Source organism: Vipera ursinii, assembly GCF_947247035.1.
Source record: "Vipera ursinii genome assembly, chromosome: 9".
NCBI classification, from domain to species: domain Eukaryota; kingdom Metazoa; phylum Chordata; class Lepidosauria; order Squamata; family Viperidae; genus Vipera; species Vipera ursinii.
In genome coordinates this window covers 14,143,830-14,170,071 of record NC_139523.1, presented here as the reverse complement: position 1 = coordinate 14,170,071, position 26,242 = coordinate 14,143,830, and the positions used below count along the sequence as shown (strand labels likewise).

General features: G+C 42.8%; 2 protein-coding genes across 4 annotated transcripts in view; one reads left to right on the top strand and one right to left on the bottom strand.

Moving 5' to 3' along the window:
* LOC310644741 (discoidin, CUB and LCCL domain-containing protein 1-like) overlaps positions 1 to 5,939 on the bottom strand; it is a 29,397-nt gene extending 23,458 nt beyond the window's left edge. The window contains exons 1-2 of the mRNA XM_083370032.1: positions 5,809 to 5,939; positions 3,000 to 3,221 (exon numbers count right to left, since the gene is read on the bottom strand). Of these exons, the coding sequence (XP_083226158.1) occupies positions 3,000 to 3,221; positions 5,809 to 5,893 (307 nt within the window). The 5' untranslated portion in view covers positions 5,894 to 5,939. The remainder of the gene's footprint in view (positions 1 to 2,999; positions 3,222 to 5,808) is intronic.
* A 4,387-nt stretch (positions 5,940 to 10,326) lies between these two features.
* On the top strand, positions 10,327 to 26,022 carry GMEB1 (glucocorticoid modulatory element binding protein 1). 3 transcript variants are annotated; one of them, XM_083369638.1, is made up of 10 exons: positions 10,327 to 10,368; positions 13,570 to 13,736; positions 14,603 to 14,688; positions 16,196 to 16,320; positions 16,863 to 16,966; positions 19,015 to 19,166; positions 20,352 to 20,480; positions 21,153 to 21,290; positions 23,074 to 23,196; positions 24,037 to 26,022. In XM_083369638.1, the coding sequence occupies exons 2-10, from the start codon at positions 13,609 to 13,611 to the stop codon at positions 24,726 to 24,728; spliced, it is 1,677 nt and encodes a 558-aa protein (XP_083225764.1). In that variant the 5' UTR covers positions 10,327 to 10,368; positions 13,570 to 13,608; the 3' UTR covers positions 24,729 to 26,022. The 3 variants fall into 3 exon arrangements, with proteins under 3 accessions (XP_083225764.1, XP_083225765.1, XP_083225763.1); XM_083369639.1 differs by having other exon boundaries at positions 10,349 to 10,439; positions 14,606 to 14,688; XM_083369637.1 differs by having other exon boundaries at positions 10,349 to 10,439.
* Positions 26,023 to 26,242: the final 220 nt, after the last annotated feature.

The following is a 26,242-nucleotide window of genomic DNA, read 5'->3' as shown; positions in this document are numbered from 1 at the left end:
AGTTGGCTACCAATGGGAAACTGGGCAATTTTTGCATGGGATGCCTGGGTTTTGTCAGGAGCACCAGATCACAAACCCTGTTGCAATATCAAGGATGAGGTTTATGTCTGTGGTGATTTAACAGGGCACAGAGACTGCCCCAATCACAATTGACTCAAAAGTGGCGCACAATCCCCCCTCCCTTCCATAAATCTACTTTTAAAAAAGAAATCAACAAATCAAAAGCATAAAAACACTGCGTAAGAGTCTGGAAAGAGTTGCAATCCACGACCAATAGAATTAAATCAGCGGTGCAGCCTTCTGTTGGCCCAAAGATGGGATTTAGGTAGAAGTGTAGGAGTCACAGTCTCCAAAGCAGATGGGGTCAAAAGCGAAACTAAACTCGACTGAATTTCAGTGTGGTTGAAATGACAAAAAAAATGAAATTGGGTTCACAGAGTCATTCTCCACCCCAACCCCCAACCCCCAATTCTTCTGTTAAATATAATTGGGTACCAATTCGGTATCCTTAAAGATTTCTGAGTATACCAAAGACTTTCAAGAACAGAGGATGTTTGGGGAATTGAGATTATTTCTTTTTTAAAGTCCACAGTTGTCAGCCATCTGAGGTAGGCCAGATCAAGAAAATAATTCCACAAAAGGAACAAAACTACATTAAATTGACCTAGGCTGTAATAAGAGACACATTATGCCGTAGTAAGAAAGATAGAAGGAAAGAGCAAGATGAGCACTGAGGTGTTTGGACTCAATTACATTCGTGATGGGTGCCTTGTTAGAAGACTTAAAAGACTAGGTTAGGGACAGATCACATGGAGAAAATCTATCTAGGAGCTGACAATAGCTTGATGGCACATAATCAATCAATAGTAACTTCATTGTAAAGTCTGGTTGTAATTTACTTTCCCTTCCTCATATTCCTCATTAAGCCAGGAAGAAGCCAGCTTGAGCCTCTTCTTAATAGTACGTCCTTTCTTGAAGCTTAAGAAATGCTTCTGCCCTTCTTTCTGTACAGGTATTCCTCAACTTACAACAATTTGTTCAGTGAACATTTGAAATTACAACGGCACTAAAAAAAAGGGACTTATGATCATTTCTCACATTTACGACTGTTGCAGCCTTGCCATGCTCATATAATCAGAATAGACGCTTGTCAACTGGCTCATGTTTATGATATTTGCAGTGTTTCTGGGTCACCGGATCACTTTTTGTGCTGTGGTGGCAATGCTGTGTTTAGGATGCAATACTGCAGGCTAACTCACTACTCACTCCAGGAGTTTCCTTCTGAGCAGCTCAAGGTTAACTCATTCTTCCATCTTTCCCGAGGTTGGTAAAATGAGAACCCAGATTGTCGGGGGCAATAGGCTAACTCTGTAAACCCCTTAGAGAGGGCTGTAAATCATTGTGAAACAATATGTGATTGTTGGGTTTGGAAACAGTTTGCAATAAAGACCAATCTGTTTTTCCCCCTAACAATCTCACACACCAACTAGCAAATGGTTGTACTGCATATGACAAAATGATCTCCGAAGGGAGAGAATGGAATGTACAAAGATATCCAAGTGGGGATTGGTGCAAATGTCTTGCCAGAGATTCCAAACTCATATTTGTTAAAAAGAAGTCTCCAATGGAAATATTTACACATGTACATACTGTATGCTGCTGAAGTGGACGGTTTTAATGCAATGTCCTAGATAAGAACGTTCTGGAAAATCTAACTTTCTAAAGATGGCCTGCTTAGAAAATTAGTTATAGAGAAGGAAAAAGGAGATGCATGTATCAATTCAAGTTTCCTTCCTGCTGAAAAATAGCACCCCAATATTTGCAGGGTTTCATAGAAGACGTTTAATGGATTTCAAATTGGATAAACCTACAAAGGTCTTGAAAGTGGAGGGGAGAAGCTGAAAAAGAAAAGAAGGAAGGAAACAAACAAAACAATATTTGGAAATGTCTGCCTAGAACTGTATTCCAGAGAATCACGGAACAGCCTTTCGCAGGAATTGAAAGTGATAGAAGTGATGAGAATGGAACAGAACTAAATATAGGACAAACCAGGGGAAGAAATTCAACAGGCCAAGGAAGTAGTGAAGGAACAGAGATCTAAGAAGGTCAAAGCGCTCCAGAAGACAAGATCTTTTTTGTGCTGGGTCTAAATGACACACTTCAGATTCTCTCAAGAGCCGATATACCTCTCTTCCCCTGCTTCCAGTAGGATAATCAAAGAACCCAACTATGAAAGGTCACGTTGACAGTCTGTGGAAGAATGCAGGAAGGAAGGCAACCAGACAAACAAGTCTGTAGCAAAGAAGTACAGTCTTTCTATAGCCATTTATAGAGATATATAACTTGAAGCCCATGAAGCTTTTCAGAGACCTTCAAAAATTGCTGCCAAGTTATAACTTCTAAGATAGTAGAAAGTGGAAATCATTAAATTTGGTTCTGGAGTCCTGTTCACTCTGGTTCATTTTAAACCACTCAAATATAATGGAAGCAAATTCATTTTTTTGGCTAGTTGCAACCGTTATTTTAGATCAGGGGTTTCCAAACCTGGCAAATTTAAGACCTGTAGACTTCGACTCCCAGAATTCCCCAGTCAGCATGGTTGACTGGGGAATTCTGGGAGTTGAAATCCACAAGTTTTTAAATTGTCAAGTTTGAAGATCCCTCCCTTTAGCTATGGCTTCTGGTATGCCATTCGTCAGCTTAGACTAAGATTACAAACCTTGGGCACTCTTCACTCTTAGAATGCTGCAGTATAAGAAAAAAATAATCTATATGAAACTGATTTTATCCTAGGAATCAGTCCTGGTTCAGAGAGAGCTGTTCAGACTATTGTTCCTGGAAGTGATCCATGGGAGATGGAGTGCATGGAAAGGGGAGGGTGCTCTTGGATGTGCAAGTTCACCCTTCCACCCTTGACAATGATGTCTACATTTTCGCTTCCATGGGAAAGTATAATTAGAATCATTATCTTTAGCAATGAAGTCAAGGAATGTCCTTACCAAAGCTGGAACCGTCTGAGGGAGATGAAAGCAACAAGAAGCCATATTTGCATTGTTCGGAGGCCTCGATGTCCATGTCTCCAAATGCCAGGCTGAGGGGGCTGCCTGCTGCTCCGTGAATTTGCCACTCGCAAGAAGTCGAGTTTGGATACGTGCCTGGAAAGTTCTTGGAAGACAATGTCCCACTGTAAGATGTGAGCACTGATTGACCACAACCGTCCCCTGGAAGGCAAGGAGTGAAATCATTCCATATTTGGTATGAGGGCCTGGGTAGAACCTCACGATATGACCAATTGTTTTTTGCCTGTTTTTTCCCCCCCTTCGCACATACAGTAGAGGCACGGTCATTCATTAAGGCCACAGTTTAATAACCAGAGGCAGAAAAAGTTTTGGTGGATTACTGTGTGGCCGATGATGTGACATCATTAAGGTCACTAGAAGTAATAATAATCATAATATGATACCAATAAGAATAATAACATTCTATTGGTTAGCATGTAAAATGAGAGCTTCTGAACTGGAGACAAATCACACTTAGCCAAATTGTTCTGTTCTACTCTTATTCTTATTCTATCCGGTTCATTCAACAGGGAGATAGTGCCACATTAACCAACATAATAACCTAGCTAGCCAATGTATTTTTCAACAGGATGTGGGAAAGACGAAACAGGACAGATGTTGCAATAATGAAGGAAATACTTCTCTCTCTTGAGTTAAAGTTTTTTTTTATGAATACAGTTCCTTTCAGGCCACCACTGTTGTTATTTCTACACATAAATGATCGGTCATTTATTTGCTGCATTTCCCAGAAGGGGCGCAAAATCTTCCTGATTGGATCTACAAGAAAGATGAGAAATAAACATTCTCTCCAGGAAGGAATTTATTTAGATTGATAGTATCTATAAACTTATGTTTAGGTCAGTCTTTTTCAAGCTTGGCAACTTTAAAAACGTGTGGCCGTCAACTCCCAGAATTCTAGGAGCATGCTAGCATATTTGAACATGTAGTCCCCAAAAGTCAGACTATCAGATTGGGGCAGGCTGAAAAAAAAGCCTTTAAAACAGGGCCCCCCAACCCCTGTCCATGAACCAGTACTGGTTCACGGCATGTCAGAAACCGGTCCATGCAAACAAGCAAAGCCCCATCCATGGGATGCAGGCAGCACGAGGTCCCTTCCAGCCCTATGATTCTATGATCTTGTGACTCTTGCAGGATCCTCGTGGTCATGTGATCGAACTTTGGGTGCTTGACAACTGGATTGTATTTACGATGGTTGCAGCATCCTGGGCTCATGTGATCCCCATTTGGAAACTTCCCAGCCAGCTTCCCATCAGCAAAGTCAATGCTGGAAGCCGGATTCATTTAATGACTGCATGATTCATCTGCCAACTGCAGTGCTTTGCTTAACTTTGGGGAAAATGGTTGTAAAATCAGGTATGACTTAAAAACAGCCTTGTTTAGTAATGGAAATTCTATTCTCATTTGTGGTCGTAAGTCAAAGACTACCCATAAACCTGGAAAATTATTTCCATGGTTCTTTGAGCTGTTATTCACACAACCCTTTGGATGATAAATAATTTCACATCAGGATCCTGTTTAGATTTTGTTTCCACAGGCAAATGTGCTGCCATGGAACAGTGACCTTCTGCAAAAGAATCAGCTGTGTTTCTCCCAGGGCTGCAACTCCTTTAATTAAAGAAATCTTAGCTGACTGTGGCCATTTGATAATTAATCAGAAGCAAAACAACAAAGTTATTTGCCACAGCCCAGAAGAGACAAATTGTGACTGTTGGGGAAGAGAAACTTTTCTCTAGTCAATTCAGCTTTGGAAAAAAAGACGATCTACTTTCAGCAATTGCTCTTACCCTAAAATAGTAGCTTTCTTCCAGCCTTAACCACTAATTTAACAACTCAGCTCTTTCAGCTGTGCTGTCAAAAAGGGACTGGTTTGTGACTTGGCATGTTGCCAGAGCCACTGTGGTTTGCAGACAATGGCTTGGGAGTTCAGCCCACAGTATGGCACAAACCCAGACATTGATTCAACAGGCAATAGTGAAGCTGCTTCTTTACAAACATGCAAGCTAGATCTCAGTGTAGAAAGAACCCCTGTTTTTCTCTGAAGAGAGCCCTGCTGATTTGGAAGACAAGTACTCCCCGACTTACAACAGTTCATTTCGTGACCGTTCAAACTTACAATGGCAGTGAAAAAAGTGACATGACCATTTTTCCCACGTACAACCACTGCACATCCCCACAGTCATGAGATCAAAATTCAGACGCTTGTCAATTGACTCATATTTATTATGGTTGCAGTGTCTGGCGGCGGCAGTGGCGGGGTGGGTGGGTGGGTGGGTTTCCTTCCCACATGTAAAGTCAGTAGGGAAGCCAGATTCACTTAACAACCGTGTCACTAAGAACTGCAGGGATTCACTTAACAACGGTGTCAAGAAAGGACCGTAAAACGGGGCAAAACTCGTTCGCAAATGTCTCACTTAGCCACATGAAATTTTGCGCTCAGTTGTGGTCGTAATTCAAGGACTACCTCTATTAAATCCCCCCCCCCCCCATTCTTCCTTCTTAATCGTTTTCTTCCTTATCTTGATGCTTTCCAGAGGCGCTGGGCCTCGTGCTTGTCACGCAGCGCCTCTGACAAGCAAAGCTTGGGAGAGAAGGTGGCGCAAAGCGTTTTTTCCTTCAAGCGGTCGCGCTCCTTTCGCCAGCCTCCTTTCCTCGTTCAACGTCCCCGCTCGCTCCAGAGCCACTCCGCTTAACAAGCCGGCCGTCTCGCGCTGCCGTAGCCGCGACTTACCCGCCTGACTGCTGGCCGTCGAGAGGTCCAGGGGCCACCACAGCAACTGGAGCAGCCGGAGCGCACCTCGGAGCCCCCGGCGCATCGTCGATCGGCGCCACGGCAGGATCTGCCCGCTCGATCGCCTCAGCTGGCCGAACAGCGCCCGTCTGCAGCTGGCGGCGGCCGGCGCGCGCTCGCTTCGACCCCTCGCCTCGCGCGATTGGCTGAAGGGGCCAAGCCTCCCGTCGGTCATTGGCCCCGCCCGAGCCGCTAACTTTTCCAAGACGGGTCTCGCTGCCCCGTCGAGGAAGAGCGGTCGACGCCCAGCCCGCCAGCTGTCCAACAACCGAGGCAATCAGCCCTCATCGGGGAGGGTGTGTGTGTGGAAAACCACGACGAAACGGTGTTAGAAAGGGGGAAAGGGGTGGATCGGGAGCCATCGAAATCCTAGTTCGAGGGGGAAGCACAAAGAGATCGGGGTAGGGTCCTTCTGCCCTCTCTTAACACACCTTATAAATCACCCCAGAAATCGTGGGCGCCCCATCACTGGAGATCTTTAAGAAAAGACTAGACAATTGGGTATGTGTAGTCTAATGAAGAGAAGGATGAGGGGTGACATGATAGCAGTCTTCCAATATCTCAGGGGCTGCCCCAGAGAAGAGGGAGTCAAGCTATTCTCCAAAGCCCCTGAAGGCAGGACAAGAAGCAACGGATGAAAACTTAACCAAAGAGAAGCAACCTAGAACTAAGGAGGAATTTCCTGACAGCGAGAACAATTAATCAGTAGAACAACTTGCCTCTAGAAGCTGTGAATGCTCCAACTACTGGAGGTTTTTAAGAAGAGACTGGACAGCCATTTGTCTGAAATAGTATAGGGTTTCCTGCCTGAGCAGGGGGTTGGACTAGATGACCTCCAAGGTCCCTTCCAATATTATTATTATTATTATTATTATTATTATTATTATTATTATTATTATTATTATTATTATTATTATCACCTGCCTGAAATGGTGTAGGTTCTCCTGCTTAAGGGGTGGGGGGTGGGGTGGGGGTGGGGGGCTGGACTAGAAGACCTCCAAGGTCCCTTCCAGCTCTATTCTATAAAATAATAATAATAATAATAATAATAATAATAATAATAATAATAATAATAATAATAAATGGTTTCTTGACCATAGGTTGGGTGTTGAGCCCTGAAAAAGAAAAGGCAGCTGGTTTGGTCACAATATAGCAAAGGTGGTTTAAAGCAGAGGCGTTGAACCTTGGCAACTAATTTCATCAGAGGCATGGTTTGTTTTTATGGTTTGTATTCTTTGTTGTGTATTCAAGGCAGTTGACTTGTTCTAACTACTCTTGGTTTTAGGGTAGGTAATAGATTATAGTGCTTTTGTTTTACTTTTGTAAACATCTCATATTTTTATAGTCATGTTTCTGTTACGTAAACCAATTTGAGGTGTTTTTTTTAACTAACATTCACTTCATTTATTTTGTTCTCCACTTGGAATTTAACCAACTTCTCCAGGTAAACCTCTGCATGTAGTAGTGTATTCAGTCACTACCATCAACATCTTTGGCTGATTATTATTATCAGCCCTTTAATTATTAGGCTGAATCAGCCAAAGGAAGGCAGTTTGTGTGAAACACTCTGTTTAGTGTTGATGAAGAACAGAGAACTAAACTGAGGTTGGATAGTTTGGTGTAGGGGTTAAGGTGCTGGCCTAGAAAACCAGGAGACACCGAGTTCTAGTCTCATCTTAGGCATGAGAGCTGGATGGATGACTTTTAGTCCAACCCACCTCACATGGTTGTTGTTGTGGAGACAAACAAGGGGAGAGAACACTACAAAATCTGCTTTGAGCTCCTGTGCGAAAAGACAGGATATAATTCTAATAAATAAAGTGTTGACTTCTTTGGAAATGTATTCATTCTGCTGTACCTCTAATATTGATACATTACAATTACAAAATCAGACATTAAGACTGAAAATGAATTAATAATTTTTTTTAAAAATGATAGATTTGAGGCACAGCACTGAGCCAAGAACAAACATATCTGAGCTATTAGGGTTGAGAAACCAGGGTTTAAAGCAGGGGTGTCAAACTCAATTTCATTGAGGGCCGCATCAGCACTGCGGTTGCCCTCAAGGGGCTGGGTGGGTATGGCCAGGGTGGGTGTGGCCTATGGGGTGGGCGTGGCTAGAGTGCATATGGCCTACTGGGTGGGTGTGGCCAGCTCTACATCGTTCGCATCAAGGGTGCCTATGGGGGCCTGGGTGGGAGTGGGAGAGATCTGAGGGTCTCTGGCAGAAGGAGGGTCTCTGGACCAGGGCCAAGGCAGTGGGGGCCGTTCCCTCACTGTTTCCAGGATGGCTTCGCGGGCCACATGAAACCACTTCGCGGGCCGGATCCGGCCCCTGGGCCTTGTGTTTGACATGTCTGGTTTAAAGACTTAGTGTTTTAAATGAAAGCAGTCATTCTAGTGTATTAAATTATGGTTTAAGCTATATAAATCTGGCTTGGTGAATTTACTATGCTAGGGGCGGGGTGGTGGTGGTGGGATTGACAATATACCAAACAATCCTGAGCCTCTTTATTTTTTCCCAAGACCCCAGGCTGGTAATTAATTTGGGGGTTTATGGGGAAAATCATTTAATTATTGGGAGTTTGCATTCTGGCATCTGTCCAATGTCAGCTCTGCTTTGATCCAATGGGACAGTGGAGAGGTCACCTTCATTGCAAGATTGAGATGAGAAACTACCAGGTTGTGCCAAAACATTATTGATAGTTTATTGATTAGATACAGTGTTCCATGCGCCTTTGGCGTCTAGTCATGCCGGCCACATGACCACGGAGACGTCCTCGGACAAGCGCTGGCTCTTTGGCTTTGAAACGGAGATGAGCACCGGCCCCTAGAGTTGGAAACGACTAGCACGCATGTGCGGGGGAAACCTTTACCTTTACCTGATTAGATATTATCTGGCGCCTTTTGATTTCTCCATGGCTAGGTTCCTGCATCATTCTAAACTTTGACTTACTTAGTTGCCATTTGCTAAATAAACTCCAGTTGGGTTATTTAAACCTAAGGATGGTTTTGGGTGAAGTCAAAACCATATTATGTCCCCTGTGAACTGGGTCAATAACTCTTAGGGGATTATAGCTATAAAGACATGGGTGTAAAAGCAAATTGCAGACAGTGAGGTATCTTGTTACTGGAGACTTAATAACAGCACAAACCTTTTGCTTTGTGCCCTAAGCCTTTCCAGCGTTTGTTAACTTCAGACCCTTTAAGAGGTGTGGACTTCAACTGCCAGAATTTCCCAGCCCAACTAGGGCATTCTGAGAGTTGAAGTCCACACATATTAAGGAGGTTGAGAAAGAATCAGAAGGCTGCTGGCGCCATCAGCTGGGCAAAACATTCATTTGCTGAAAGTCACACAAGGGGCTTCCCGTCTCCTTCCAGATTTGGCAGAGCGATGGGACTAGGGCTGCTGTCTTTGGGCTGTAAATATCCAGATCACTGGATGACAGTCAAGACATAAATTCTCCGTTACTGTAGTTTGCCATTTAGCAGGTCTCTGGATTTCTGGTAGTTTAGAAGTGATAAGAGTTAAATTCCCGGAAAATAAATATTTGCAGCAGGAAAACCGTTACAGGTAGTCCTCGACTTACAAACATAATTTGAGCCCAACATTTCTGTTGCTAAGTGAGTTTTGCTCCATTTTACGACCTCAGTAGTTAAGTGAATCACTGCACTTTTTAAATTACTGACACGGTTGCTAAGTGAATCTGGCTTCCCCATTGACTTTGCTTGTCAGAAAGCCGCAAAAGGAGATCACATGACCCCGGGACACAGCAACCGTCATAAACATGAGTCTGTTGCCAAACGTCTGAACTTTAATTACGTGACCATGGGGATGCTGCAACAGTCATAAGTCTGAAAAACGATCATAAGTCACTTTTTCCAGTGCCGCTGTAACTTCAAACGGTCACTAAACGAACTGTTGTAAATTGAGGACTACCTGTCTTTGGATTAGCATGAAAAGGCCCTGCTTTGAACTGGAAACTTAACGATCCGTGCATGCAATTAATTAATTAGCTATTGCTAAGCACATTGATTTGTGCTTTAAATTGTAAGCCGGCCTGAGTCTTCGGAGAAGGGCGAGATATAAATGGGATTAATAAAATAAATAATAATAAATGAGAGCATTCCGGAGAATGTTGCCTCACAGTCCCATTACCTATTTTGACTAAGTTAACTATATACCATAGCTGCAAAACTTGCAGATGTTATCAACACAGCAGCAGCCACTCTGGCAGTCGGCAGAACGGCTGAGAAGAGCCGATCCTCGCTCAGCGGAGACCGGCGTGCCCAAAGGCTTCAAAGGCAACCCTTTTCCCCGCCCCCAAAGACATCCCATCGCGCACAGCCGCAGGAGCGCCAAAACTGCTTTGGCTCTCGCGGTCCCTTTAAGAGAGAGGAGGCGGCCGGAAGTCCTGGCAGGCGAGCCGCTGCAGCTCCTGCGCATGCTCCCTCCCTCCTCCCACCCCCCCCAGCCCCGGACTCGGCCGCTCGGAGACGGTAACGGGGGGGGGGAGGGAACGCAAGGCGACGTTCTTGCTGCCGCTGCGCTACGGGAGCCGGGACGCAGAGTGCGTGGCGACGAGGGAGGGGGTTGCGTTGGGAGAGCGCACGGCCGCTACCCCGCCGTACGTGCCGCCGCCGGGAGAGCGGACGTCGCAGCGCCGCTGCGGGGGGGGGAGAATAGTGGAGGGTGGGGAAAGGAGGAGGAGGAGGCGGCTGCTGCTGCGCCTGGCCTGAAGCAAGGGAAGAGGGGCGGGGCCACGGAGGGCTGAGGGGCTCGCGGGGCAGGCGAGGGGGCGGGGCCGGCGGGGGGAGGCGGGCTTTTCCCTCAGACGCGCGGGCGCGGTCGAACTCGCCCTGAGCGCCCAGTCAGGAGAGCCCTTCCCGGCCGGACCGCGCGGGCTTGTTTCCCCTCAGCCTCGTGCCGCCGCCGCCACCTCCACCTCTCATCATCCCCAGTGGCCTGGCGAGCTGGGGATGATGGCAGCTGGAGTCTTCGGGCGTGAGGTCGGGCCGGGCGCAAACAAAAGAAAAGAGGCGCGCGGGCCGCTTTGCTCTGCCCCGCCGGCTCTCCCCTGGAACCGCCGGGCGGGGCGGGGAGCGAGTGGAGCGAGTTTCGCCGCCTTTGATGCTCGCGCTTCTGAGGGAAGAACCGCCGACGGCTTGCAAGTCGCGGTTTCCCGAGCAGAGAGGCCACTTGGTTCGAAGCCCCGACTTCCTTCCTGAGGCGGCCGGATTGAGGAGTTCCTTCCCTGGCCGAGCTAAAAGCTCGTCCCCCGTTTAATGACGAAATCGTCCGGGGTTAATCAAACTCTTTAAACTGAGTCAAAACTCAATAAACGGAGTCAAAACTCAAAAGAGAAGCCCGCCACCGGTTTTAAGTAGGATCCATAACAGAAATTAAAACTGAAGGAAACTAGGATTGCTGTATGTTTAACAGCCTGGTGTCTCTGGGCTGCATTCCAATTTAATACATTATTAGAGCAGGAGCCAGGCTCGGTGAAAATCTGATTTATGGTACAGAATATCCATTACGCTATGTTAGATAACAGACTGGTGGTTGCAGTGGGATGTAGGATAAATGAATTTAAACAACCTGTTGGAGTAGCCGAGATCAAAGTGTGGCTTACCAAGAATTGGCATTCTTTATAAATGAGAAATTATGACAAGGCTGCCTTGATTTCTGTAGAATAAAAACAAATAAATTGCAATAAAAAGCAATTGTATTCCATACCCCTCTTTTTAATGGCAATGCTAATGTGGCACAATGCTGGCTTTGGGGTTGCATTTCTAGAAAACAATGCTTTTCCAAATTAAAAAAAAATCACAGCTGAAATGGTCCTTAAATGTCCTTCTTCTATCACCATGATAACACTATTCAGTGTTAAGGGGTGGGTTTTTTTTTTGGCTTTTTAAAATAAGGACAAAATTGATGACCTGGCACCATTATTGGAAGGATACCATTGTTGATTGGACAACTCTGTTTCGTATGAAGAAAACTGCTAAACCTTATTTTTTTAAAAAAAAATAAAGATGCAAATAATGTTCTTGCTTGCCTCACCTTTTGTTTTCCCATAACAATAAGCAGCTAAGGCATTCTGAGCCTTCTATTATTGCCTGCCGATATTTATGGCATTACTTCCATTAATCTAAAATAATGGCTGTGATTTGACTAAGCATAAACAGTACTGAATTCATTTGGACTTACCTAAAAGTAAATTAGGAAAGCTATGATACTGTTTCTGCTTTTGTAGAAGTAAATCCATTAACATCCAGGGGAATTTATTTGAGGCAAATACTCTATAAAATAGCTCTAGCTGATAACCATTGAACTGATGAGCAGTCTCATTCAATTTATCCTGAATTCAGACATGTCTTTAAAGAACTATTTTCCAACATGGGTCAGAGATTAATCATTAATCATTTCAATCTTGCCTTTAAGCGACACAATAAAATACATTTTTACATACTGAATAATTTTTAAAATTCATTGTTATTGTGTAATACAATGACAAATAAGAGGGGTTTAGAACAGTTCTAGAAAGATTATTAGACAGAAAAGTCAGTTATATCTAACCTTCAGATTCAATACTACCACAGTATTTCTCTGGGTATCCTCTGATGCAAAATGAGAGGAGGAACTGGCATTAACATTTGTCTACTGCTAATGAGTTTTCTACAGCCAGCAGGAGGGGCTGGTTGGTAGTGTGAAGTTGAATTTGTTGGACTGATCATCTGATCCTGCAGTAACAATGGCCTGTGATTTTGAATCTGAAAACAAGGAAACCATACAATTTCACATATGAAATAGGGTTTTGTGTTAAAGTTCTTATTTCCAAAGAATCATGTGTATGACTAGTCTTAGTGGAAATTCCATAAATCCTTGCTTCCACAGCTCATCTCCTGATCTGGGAGCAACCAATAGCCAAAATTGCATTTGGGGGTCCTTTTGGAGAGGGGGTTTGGTTCTGGTATTGTTCTGCTGGCAAAGGAACAAAGAGAAAGCAAAAGCAACGCCCACATTCTTGAATCACTTAAAAGCAGCAAATGCCTCCCACCAAGATCCAAGTCACCATTACATATTTTTCAAGCCCTCTATAGATACATCAATCATTGCAGAGAGGCTTTCCAGCTTTCTCTGCATGTTGAGTGACACTGTTCAGTGCTTCAGCCTAATTGCTTGGTTTAAAAAAGAAAAAGCAAATCAGCTAGGTACTACCGTAGGTAGTCGGCTAAGCCAATTGTATATGGGACTGCAGCTTTCACTTTCTAATGAATTCAAGTTCATTATTAAATAATAGTTATGTAAAAATACCCCCTCTTGTTTTCAGATGGCTCATGCTTCTGCTGTAGCAGGTATAGCCCAGAATAGAGAAAAAAAGGGAATGCCTGTGCATCTTTTAATTGCTGTCACAATAACCTCTTAAACCGTGCAAAAAAGCTAACAAGACCAAGCCACTTTTGAGTTCCCAAGGCAATAGTGGTAGATAGGTTGGTCAATTATTCTGAGAGCAATTGTAGGTTGTGAGAAGAGGTTAAGACTATTAAGAGAAGCCCCAGAGGTGTTGGGGATATTTTTATCACGTATGTGGTCCCTTTTGACCTACTATTATAGAATATGATAATTGTGTGCAATTAGAGATTACAGTTCTCAACTCCCAAATCAAGGTTGCCTCGGTTGTTTATTGTCCGCTACAGCATACTTGTCACCCGGTGGCTCAGACTTCATGTGAACAAATGGCAAATGCTGAAGTAAGCATTCCTGTAGGAGATGTGGTTGTTGTGCCAACTGAAGGAACAGAGGGGGGAAACCCAGAAGATACAAAAACCCAGGTTATATTACAACTACAGCCAGTGCAACAAGGGTGAGTGACATGCCAAGAGCAATACAAAATATTCCTAAGTAATTTTGCCCAAATTGAGGGTTTAGAGGACTGTTGCAAGGAGTATTGAGACTGCAGGCATGAAAGCAGACGAAACTCTTGTGATTTACCAATTGTGCAGAAGATGGAATTTTAACAAGAGTTTGAGGTACTGGGAAATTCTAGATACGCTAAAAATATGAAGGAACTCCATCGTTCATTTTATGGTTGGATAGAGGACAGAATCAAAGTTAAGGACAATTTGATCAACCTGCAACTGGTACAGCATTCCTAATAAAGAAGAGTTCAGCCCCCCCCCAGTCAGTTCATTCCACTGTGAAGCAAGTTGCATCAAAACAGGTTCTACTGTTTAATAACAATTTCCTTTCTTGTATGTAGACTTGAGTCCTTTCAGCTACAGCAACAGAACTTGATTATCATGACATTAACTTTCCTTTGAGATAAAAAGTACGGTATCCCTTATGAAATTGGTGAAAAAAATACTGCTATGAATATTACTTTTTATACAAATGTTTATGTAATCCAAAATAAAATATTATGGAGGGAAACTTGCATAATATTAATGTTAAATATATCAAACTAACATTGATAGGTCTAACAACAGGTTATTGCCATATAAACCGATGGGAAGAGCAATAACCAAAAGCTGAACTATTAAAATTAAGATTTTGGGTTGCTGTTGAACAGTGCCAAATTCCCATTAATATGGAACAATTTACGGAAAATTCCATAAATATGATCTCTTCTGATGCTAGGGGTACACAGGTTGATGTGGAGGGGAGGTGTTCTTTCATGTCGCCCTTTTTCAAATAATTGTATCATTTGTGTACTTATTGTCACACTTACAGCAGGATTTATCAAGAGACCTCTGAAACGAATGCGGCTGTGATGGCTGTAGAAACACATACCATACACAAACTTGAAGATGGCATCGGTGAGTTCTCAGTGATAATGATGCACCAGTTTTATGTTAGCTCAATTGTACTGCAGTGTAATAGGGGTGCTTTGGGTAAAGCCTGCAGGCTGTGTGTGCAGTGGTTAGTGTGCTGAAGCAGGACCAGGAAGACATGATGAACTTGGATGCACCGAATGGCTTTAATGCAGTCACTGCCTCTCAGTCCATTGTACATCCCTGGGTTAATATTGAGAGGACAACACTGAAAAAGAAATACTATGTCCACTGTCTTTCTTCCAAAGCAAAACTTGGCTCAGCAAAGGCGGAAATGGGCTGATCCTGGAGCATAACAGTTTCTGCAATAGTTACTGGCACGGATGGTAGCTTTTCCCCCACTTCATATAATTAAGGGAAATACCAACCTTTGTACATATTTTCACAAGGTGGAATAAAGCCTGTAGCACTGAAAAAAACCAGAATCCATGGAAAAAAAGGATTCTTGAACTAAGAGGGAGCTTTCTTTCACCATCTCTTCCTGTGAAAGTGTTGTATAAATTTGCATATTATATTGGATATTCAAGAGTGTGAGATTGTGGGGCTAGTATCCCAAAGATCTACATTTTCCGAAACACGCAATTCAAACATGATTTTCTAGGTACTTTGCACTTATATTGTAGTTTAATTTTGGCTTGGTGTACAGTGTGAGTCTAGCCACTGAAATTTATGTACCATGATTCCTGGCTGGGTTGTGATTTGTATATCATGTTTTATGGCTGAGTTCAACAAATCAGACCATGTATTAGTACAGTAAGATTGAACTCAGTCCATAAGAAACCCTGCCTTGTTAATAGCAACAAGGACAACAATGAATCATATTCCTTTTATACTTGGAACTCTTCTGGCTATTACGAAACTCTACTCCGATGCTTGTCTAAATACATATATAGTACAATATTTATGGTTCCATTGTAGGTTGTAAATGTGAAACAAATTACATAGTTTTATCAGTGTCTCTAAGAAAGAAGTTGAGTGGTGTGGTGGCCTAGTGGTGAAGATGCTTGCCTCTCACTCAGGTTGAGAGTTCAATCCTAGGTAGCGGCAGATGTTTCTTTCCTAAGGTGCAAAGAAAAAAATATGTGCTACAAATTCTACGTGGTGTCAGGAAGGCTATCCGGCTAGTAAATGCTCAGCTCCATCCAGTTGCCTTGATTCTACCCCGAATTAAGGGATCAAAGGGTCATAAAAAGGGAGTATTTTTAAAGAAAGAAATAATGGCTTGCCATGTGATTTTTCATACAAGAGTATCCCTAGTTCACTTAGGATCTCCAGGTTAAAAGATACAGGATGAGAAAATGTTAGATCAGAGGTGTCCAGTTTTGTCAACTTTTAAGAACTGTGGACTTCAACCCAGAACTGGGTGGGCTGGAGAATTCTGGGAGTTGAAGTCCACAAGTCTTAAAGATGCCAAGGCTGAACAAACCTGGGTTAGATGAATCAGCATGGAGATCTCTATATTTCTCCCAAACGTCTCCATTTCCATCTGCAGATGCCAGTGCCCTTGAAAGCAATGAGGAAATTGAGATTGCCTATCCCATTACCTGTGGAGATAGCAAGGCCATGTTGCTCTGGAAAAAGTTTGTGTGTCCAGGAATCAATGTCAAATGTGTTAAGGTAAATACCATGGTGAAAGTGAATTTGCCAGCTCACTTTCTTTCTTTTTGTTCTGTGTTCCTGGGTTTATGACAGGAGTATTCTTTTCCTTTGAAAAATGTCCCGCTTTCCACTGGATATGCACAGGAGTATTTGGTACACATAAAACTCTTAGTAATAAACTATTTAGGTGGCAGTGTTGAAGGTAATGCCTTTATTTCATTCTTGCAAGGAGGAGACACCTCCCCCTGCCACAAAGACTTGGATACCACTGTAGGAAGAACATGGAGTTATATCTGCCATAATATATGTTTGAGAATCCCATTCTACAATATATAATTAGATGGCCAAAATTCTACCACTTATCCACTCACTTTTATCCTCAAACAGGTCTGCAAATTGCCCAGTGTCAGCCTGAAATCACAAAGCCCAGGTTGTATTAACAAAGTCCTAGTGTGTCTTGATCACATGTATCCATGAATAATGGGTGTTGCCTTGAAGACTGAATGGTTGGATTATATCCTTACCATGAGAAAATAAATGGTTCCTTCCTCTTTTGATAGTTCAATGACCAGCTTATCAGCCCCAAGCACTTTGTTCACCTGGCTGGCAAGTCCACCCTGAAGGACTGGAAGCGAGCCATCCGCCTAGGAGGAATCATGTTGAGGTAACCGTCTTGTCATGTATAGGTAGCCCTCAACCTATGACCACAATTAAGCCCAAAATTTCTGTTGCTAAGCGAGACAATTGAGTTTTGCCCCATTTTACGACCTTTCTTGTCACAATTGTTCAGTGAATTAGGTTAGTAACACAGTTGCTAAGTGAATCTGGCGTCCCCATTGGCTTTGTTGTCAGAAGGTCACAAAAGGTGATCACATGACCCTGGGACACTGCAACCATCACAAATATGAACCAGTTGGCAAGCCTCAGAATTTTGATCATGTGACCATGGGGATGCTGCAATGTTATAAGTGTGAAAACGGGCATAAAAACAGCACTTTTTCCAGTGCTGTTGTAACTTTGAACAGTCATTAAATGAATGGCTGTAAGTCAAGGACTAGCTGTACCAAAACTCTGGTGGAGACGCCTGGGTAGAAGTCTTCCTCTCTCCTTAAAACTATGGTGCCGGTCATTTCCTGCCAAACAAAAATGGTTCTGAGAGTTCAAACCTATGTATTTTAAAATATGGAACTTTCCTAATAAAAGCCCCCATTGATTTCAAGGACCATTTTATATAGAATGTTAGATGGGGGGTTCTGGAATAAGACTTTGATCTTACAGGTATTACAATCGTAACTGAGCCCAGAAATAAGTTGTAAATCGTACTGTTTGTTTAGTGGGTCATCACGTGAACAACTTGATTTTACAACATTTTTTGCGGTGGTCATTAAATGAATCACCATGATTGCTAAATGAACACCATAGTCATGAAGTGACTGGTTGTACACAATGGGCATTTTTTAAATTTAATTTAATAATTTAATTTAATAATTTGATTTGTATCCCGCCCTTCTCCCAAAGGACTCAGGGCGGTGAACAGGGCAATACACAATAAAAATCGAATACAAAAATTAAAAAGCCATTAAACATTATGCCCATAAAATCAATACATATTAAAGTTAAAACTAGTTATAAAAACCCAACCCCATCCCGTCAGACCAGGCCAGCTTGTTCAAAGAAAAATGTTTTGAGATCGCGCTGGAAGGAGCGAAGGTCGGGGGCCATCCGGAGCTCAACCGGTAAGCGGTTCCACAGGTCTGGCACGCCCACAGAGAACGCTCTCCCCCTGGGGGTCACCAATCGGCATTCTTTGATCGGTGGCACCCTGAGGAGGCCCTCTCTGTGGGAGCGCACTGGACGGAGGGAAGTTGACGCTGGCCGCAGGTGTTGCCGTAGGTAATCCGGACCCATGCCATGAAGGGCTTTTGCTGGAAACCAGAAGTAAATGCCAGTTTCTGGCAAAAAATGTTATAAATCGCAGTCATGTGACTGCGGGACATTGCAATTAGCGGTTAATGTGGCCAGTTGCTGAGCACCCAAAATACAATTGCATGACCACAGAAGGGGCATTCTTTAGAATTTCAAATGTGGGTTGCAAGTATCTTTCTTGGGGTCTGTCAGAACTTTGAATGGTTAATAAGCAACTGGTCATAAGTCAAGGACTACTTTTTATAAGGGGATGGTGTTATTCATGGTTTCCTTAACTGCAGTTTCAAGTGCCTAAAGCTGGTAATACAAATTAGAGATCATCATTAATGATGCATATGGCTCTATTTGGGAGAGAACTTTTGGAGAATTTTTCTGGGTGTGTAATACGCACAAAACGATGGAGGTGTTTTGCCCAATTATAAAGTATTCTTGTAAGGCTCTCATTATCCTTGATTTTATTATCCCACAGTCTTTGGGCTGGAACAGCCTCCAATGAATAATGAGGGCCACTATGGAGGGTCCAGTAAATTATAGTTGTTATTCCTTTCCACATTGCTGAATAAATTTGGATGGAAAGAGAAATTTCTTACGACACAGAACCATACACCTCATATTAACCTTTCTGTTGAATTATATGACTGCAGTTATGCATAAGCTAAAGGGGACTGAGCATTATTTGATGCGTGACAGTCAAAAGCTTCATCTTTTCACATTTTTCTCTTAGACAGTTCTTTGAACAGATTTTCACCCCTGAGATGACTGTTTTGTTTTCCGTTCATTGTGCAGAAAGATGATGGACTCGGGGCAAATTGACTTCTATCAGCATGACAAAGTGTGCACCAACACTTGCCGAAGCACGAAGTTTGACCTCCTCTTCAGCAGTGCCAGGGCCCCAGTACCAGGGCAACCAAGCCTGGTACAGACGCCCACTTCTGATGGTAGGAAAAAAGTAAAAAAGTAAATTCCTGCTGATTAGTATATTCCTTGGTCATTAAGACTCACCCTTATCTTGTCATTCATCCACCCCCTCCCTCCCTCCCTCCCTCCCTCCTCTCACATATTAGAATTCTGCCTTGATTAGATTAAGTGTAAGTTGAAATAGAGTGGGGCTTGGACAGGTTTTCAAATTCTGTTAAATATCCTAACTGCATTTAGGTACTTTCCAACATTTCTAGGAACTTCTGTTTCTTGCCTTTGTCTATCTTAAAGGGCTGACAACATGCCTGAACTGTGTGAAATGTTTATCATGTGGTTTAATCTTGAGCACACTGGGCTATATCCAAAGGGCTTTGAGACAGAAGAGCATCATGCCCACTGTTGGAGGACATATTATCTTACTTCCCACTCCACATTTTGTTTCTTTTTCTGAGAAAGGTTTTTTTTTCAGTTCAGCTACTTCAGTTAATTAGAGCATAACAAATTTAATGTATAAGGCGAAGCATTTCACACATTTCACACAATTCAGATGTGGCTTTGAACATTAAAAATTTGTATAAAGGTAGGACTTTCAACCTCGGCCACCCCACTTTAAACCTGGGGTGGACTTGAAACTCTCAGAATTCCACAGCCAGCATCAAACTGAAATAGAAACTAATGTAACATACACAATGTGGTAGTTACACCCAAACATTTCTTCATTCATTGCAGCATCTACAGAGTTTACATAACATTTCAAAAGCAATGGCTTCATTGTGCCAGTCCTCAGGATACATTGATCAGCCCAAAGCATAACCTGCCCGATGTGGCATCTTCAGAGAGCAATTCTCAAACTGTCCAGCCAGCACTGAGATCCTACTGGCCGAGAATCTGAGGAACTGCCATCTCCAGATAAGAGTCAAATGGACAAGACTGGGGTGGAATGACTGAATTCACACACAGTGCTAAGACCTAATGTGCTTTGTTTGCTTTGAGCTGTATTTTGTAGGTCCCAGCCATTGTAATTTGGAAATTATGGTGTATGGCTTAACAGAGGGTGTGAACCCTGTCATCATGTCATATCAAGTCATAGATTTACAGATGAATAGTTGGCTTAACAGAACTTATCCTGATGTATCACCTAGGTGTGTGGGTGGGTGAGGACTTACTGTGGCAGCAGAGTATCAGACTGGTCTTCTCTTGTGCAGGAAGCATCACACAAATTGCAGTATCTGAGGAAAGTGTAGAAGAAGGGATTGAATGGAATTCTGCTATGACAGCAGCGGTCACTATGGCAACCGATGAGGGAATCAAGAAAGACCCAGAGGAGATTTCAGGTTGGTCCTTCCTGTTTTTCTGTGCAGCTTGCACACTTTTTTCGTTTCCTCTACACACTTTGGAAAGGAGAGGAAGTAGAGTAAGAGAAGCAAACGTTTGTCAGTGATGGTTGGGATCGCTCGGCATTGCATCCTCAATCTTTCTGTAGGGTCCGTTTGGGGAAAGCTGCTCCTAAACTTGACTCATGAGCAGTGACATGCACCTTCCTTGAACGATCCTCTGACAGTTTGCACCAAAAGACCAAAGGCTTCTAGTGTTTTATTTAACATGCCCTGAAAACTATTTTCAGCCTGTTGCAATTGTTTGTGAACATACATGGGCTACAAGCATAATTTGTAAACGGCCAATGAACTGTCTACATCAGTGTTCTCAACAATGACTACGTGAAGATTTGACTTCACCTCTCAGAATTCTGGCTGGTGAATTCTGGGGGCTGAAGTACACACAGCTTCAATTAGCCAAGGTTGAAAAACATTGGTCTACGTGTGTCTGGAATTGGTGTCTTTTAATTCAGTGATACTTCCAGGTAAGAGTGTAGTTTGGGTTGACAAGTTAGCAATCAATTCCTTAAGGTGCTTGATAATGTATAGTAGTTTGCTGATCCCAGTAGTAGACATTTTGTTGTATAATTGCCAGTTCTTTCTTTAAAAATGTTTATCTTTCCGTGGCAGAGGACATGCTGATATTTTGGAAAGGCATTGCGGATGTGGGCTTAATGGAAGAAGTGGTGTGTAATATTCAGAAAGAGATAGAGGAGGTGCTAAGAGGGGTCCAGCAAAGGCTTGCCCAGTCCCCTTTCCAGATTACCGGTGGGTAAGAGGTCAGCAGTCTCCATGTTGATATGAAATGATAACCACTAGGGCAGACTTCCTGCCTTACAGGTGTTCCTCGACTTACAACAGTTCATTTAGTGACTGTTCGAAGTTACAACATCACTGGAAAAAGTGACTTATGACTGTTTTTCACACTTACGATCATTGCAGCATCCCCATGGTCACGTGATCAGAATTTGGATGCTTGCAACTGGATCATATTTATGATGTTCACTGTGTCCAGGGGTCACGTGATCCCCCTTTTGCAACCTCCTGACAAGCAACGTCAATGGGGATGCCACATTTACGTAACAACCGAGTTACTAACTTAACAATTGCAGTGAATCACTTAACAACTGTGGCTAGAATGATTGTAAAATGGGGCAAAATTCACTTAACAGCTGTTAACAGCCACAGAAATTTTAGGCTCAATTGTGGTCGTACGTCGAGGAGTACTTGTATTTATGCTTTGTGAATTATATGAGTCGATAGTGCTTGTTTTGCCATTTTATTAACTACTTTCCAATGATAATTTTCTTATGAGTAACTATTTTGAAATGCAGTGCAATCCTAAAAAAAGTCAAAAGTAGGAAAATGCCAAAACCCACTAAAATCCATCAAAGTCATGTAAATCATCTTTTTCCAGAATGCAATTCATTGTCTAAATGTAGCTCCCATCGTTTCCAGTCACCCTGAGGAAAGGCCTGTTGCTTCAGGAGTGAAGAAGCTAGAAGTATTGGAAAAAGAATCTTCTATAAAGCATACTAATAAAGGAAAATATTTGTAGCTCCGGGTTGACATGAGGGTTTCTTGGTGCTCTCTGAGCTTGCTTGTTTTCCTGCAGACGTTTCATTACCCAAACTAGGTAATATTATCAGTGCTAGGGTAGTTTGGGTAATGAAATGTCTGCAAGAAAACAAGCAAGCTCAGAGAGCACCAAGAAACCCTCCTAAAGCATACTAGAATGGCCAGGTGACAATGTTGATGATAATAATAATAATAACAACAGAAAAATGCCAAACCGGGTCTGAACATCTGATTGTGCAATGATTAATAATAATAACAACAACAATAATGCAAAAGCTTTACTGGGAACAGCTTCCATCCTGCGACGATATCTGTAACAAGATCAAACATAGAGATCTGTCTTTCCCAACTCCTTGATAAAGACTTGATTGGTAGACAAAAATGCTAAATTCAGTTTGAATATCTGGCTGACTGTGCAATGATCAATAACAACAATAATAATAGAAATAATAATAGGAGGAGGGGGAAGAGGGTCTGCCTTATGCTGAAAATATATCAATAGTGATGCCAGGAGGGTCTGTCCCTAGGCTAAAGGGGAAAAAAAAACACTTCAGGACGTTGTATATGTGTTATTTTCTGCAAAATGTCTCATTGCAATTTACATAATATTACATTTGGCACTTGTTGACTGTAAAATTTCTGATGTAGTCTCACCTGCACTGTTATTTGCAGACTAAATTGGGTAGAAGGGCATGAACAGCTCCTGCTTTGGAATTCTTGAGCAAGTAGGTTGCTAAAAATTCAGGAAGATAGTATTATTATAAGTATTTATCTTTTTCAATTATTAAATACTCTCTCCTTCGTGTCAGTGTCTATGGCTGTTGTAGGTGCATCTTGCATAATCAAGACAGGAAGTGCTACCAAAGTGTTAAGTAATCCTGCATGGGCAAACAAGGAATAGCTCAGCTTTTTCTACCTGGGAGCTGGATCCCATTTAGAATATTAGTCAATATCTGTGAATGTCTTCCTGTAGATGCTGCTGTTTTAAATAACGTCGCTCATACTTTTGGTCTGATGGACACAGTGAAAAGAGTGCTGGATAACAGGAAGAGTCAAACAGATCAGGGAGAGGAGCAATTTCTTAACACTCTTGCAGGTAATTTTGAAATTTGAACTCTCTTAGCTCATCAATTAATTGTGCAAGAAATATTCCTTGATTGCTTGGTTGCAGTAGTACACTCATATTCTCTCAAATTTGCCTTTTTGATGTGGAGGCTAAACTATACATTGTACATTCTCCTCCTCCTCCCCCATTTTCCTTATGTTAAATACAGCAAATTCCTTACAATTACCAAAAATATGACATTGAATGTACATTTACAGTATGTCTATGGAGATTCTCAATCATCCGGGTGATGGTGGTCCTAAAGCTGCTTTTCCAAAAGGTAGATGTACTTTTTTTCCCCTTGAAAATGTTTTGCTTCAAGAAGAACTCATCAGTTCTGAAGAAGCTTCCTGGATAAGAAGCAAAACGTTTTCAAGGAAAAAGCCAAGAAAGTCTACTTGCCTTTTGGAAAAGCAGCTTTGGGACAATACACGTTTATCTTTTCCAAAGAGGCACTAGCTATATTCTGGCCAGTATTTTTGCTGTAATATTTTTGGTAGTTTTAGTATACGTTGGAGGTTTGAAAACCTGTACATGATGTTGTTTTAATTTTAAAGCTACTGTAGTCTGCAGCTCTGAGATGGGGTTAAGCAGTACTTGGAGAAGTAGTTTCTCCTCTCCATCCCAGTTTTTTTTTGTTCACAAAGTAATTGGTGTTATCCTCATGAGGCAGACATTCCTGTCCATTGTTCTGTTCTTTTGGCACAGGAGAAATGACCGAATGTTATGCCTAGAAATTGTTTTCCTATCTCCATTTGTCTTTTGTGCTGCTTGTCTGATAATTTCCAAAGCGTTTCCTTGACTAGACTATGCCATTAATACTTCCTGCAGCACTAGATCGCCAACTAGAAGAGCAGAAGAAGCTTGCAAGGAACCCATCCATTCAGAATGTGGTCCTGATGCCAGTCAATGCTCCAAAGCCTCCCAAAAGGCCCCGGTTGAAACGTCCAGCTTCAGCCACAGTTCTAAGCCCCTCGGCTCCCATCCAGCAACCTCAATTCACCGTCATCTCACCCATCACCATCGCACCCATGGGGCAGCAGTTTTCTGTTAGCAACATTCCAATGGCCACGATCAGCCAGGGCTCCAGCCCAGTGACTGTCCACACATTGCCCTCAGGTTCCCAGCTTTTCCGCTATGCCACGGTGGTTTCTTCCTCCAAAACCAGCTCATCCGATACAGTGACACTTCACCCCTCCTCAAGCTTAGCCCTGCTGAGCTCGGCAGCGATGCAGGACAGTGGGGCTCTCGCTAATGTGGCCACCATGATGAATCCTGTGGAACTGGTGGCCATGGAGTCTGGCCTGACTTCTAGCATCCAGGCTGTTGAAGGCACTTCAGAGGATGGACAGACAATCATAGAAATAGACCCAGCACCTGATCCAGAAGCTGATCCTGAAGAATCAGCGGGGAAAGCTGTGATTTTGGGGACAGAGTTGAGGACTGAGGAAAAGGTGGTGGCTGAGGTTGATGAACATCAGCATCAAGTCCATAATGTAGAGATCGTAGTCTTGGAGGACTAGTCAGCAAGCCATCCTGCGATGCTAAATGTTTGTTCACCTCTTACCTTTTTATTTGTTTGATCCCCCCTTTTCAGGTAAGTTCACACAAATGCTGATGATCATTTTTAAGCAGTCATTTTCTCCAGGGGGGAAAGAGCAGGCAGGCTGTGCTTTCCAGTGTGGATGATGGTTTGTGGGAATAGGGAGAGTCGGAATTTTACCTGCCTAGTGAAAGGGGAAACAAGCCATTGCTGTTATCACTCGGGGAGGAGGGATGGCAGTCCGTAAACCCAGATTTGAAGTGACCCTTCTTGGATCATTTGTCTCAGAAACAAAGTGGAAATAACTACTGGATGAGAGTGACCTTGAAGCAAGAGCTTCCGTCTGGATCTTTAGCTATTCTTCACATCCTAGGAAGGGAAATCTCATGTCAGTTTCTGACTTTCCAAGCATTTTGCATTTTGGAAGTGGAGGAAAAACAAAGCACCTGATTTGATCGATCAGGTCACCAACCTTCTTTGGAATGTATTGTTTTTGTTTTGTTTTTTAAAAAAAAAACATTTTCCTTAAGCTGTTTGCCCATTTGTGGCTTCAAAAATTGGAATTCTTGGCTCTTTCTTTTTGTACTTTCTCCAGCAGGTTTTCTTTTCCCTTGGTTGTTACAAGATTTCTAGGAATTGCTTACGCTTTATGCACATGCAGGCAGATACAGGGAGAAACTAGGAACAGATACGGCAGACATAGCACCCAATGGCCACCTGCTCTCTCAAGTACAGAATGGACAATCTGGATGTTCGGGGATGAGTTATCTGTATACATAGCGGGAGAATTGGGCTCAGCCAACAGGGCATGCCTGCAATTTACTCAGCACTCTGGGAAACCATACCATGCTGGCTTAGGTGTGTGTGTGCGTCTCTGTGTGTGTATGTTTGATGTTCATAATTTTTTGGAAAAAATGATTACAGGAGTCTGGATGGCAGATCACTTCAGCAATGTGGCTGTCTGGTCTCCCTTTTTGTTAGGCTGGATATGTGTGGGTTGTTTTGAGTATCTTCCGTATGGGAAGGAAGAGAAAGGAGTGAAAAAAGGATTTCCTTCCCCGCCTTCTTCCTGGCTATAACACAGCGCTTATGGTCCCCCTCTCCATATTTTAAGAAGTTAAAATTCAGAGTTGGAAGACTTGGAAGAGTGAACCAGTTCAACCGTTTTAAAACAGCAGGTTTTTTGTAAAGAAAAAAAAAATCCCTACAGGAGTCGGGTGGCGCCATTTGTTTTGTTTGGGTTTTCTTTGCATTAAAAGATAAGCAAAACAAAAGCCTAAGAGACTTGTTCATTGTGTTGACCTGGTCTCCATTCACTTCTCTGTTTTTCTCCTCACGGAAGGACTTGAGTAGCCTGATGGAGCTGGAATGGCCAAAGGTTAGCACAAGGGCTGCTCAGAGATCGGAATTCAAGGAAGGGGTAAATATGATGAGAACCACGTGGGGCTGAGCATTAAAGGGAAGGGCCTGAAGCCAGCAAAAACTCCCTGCTGC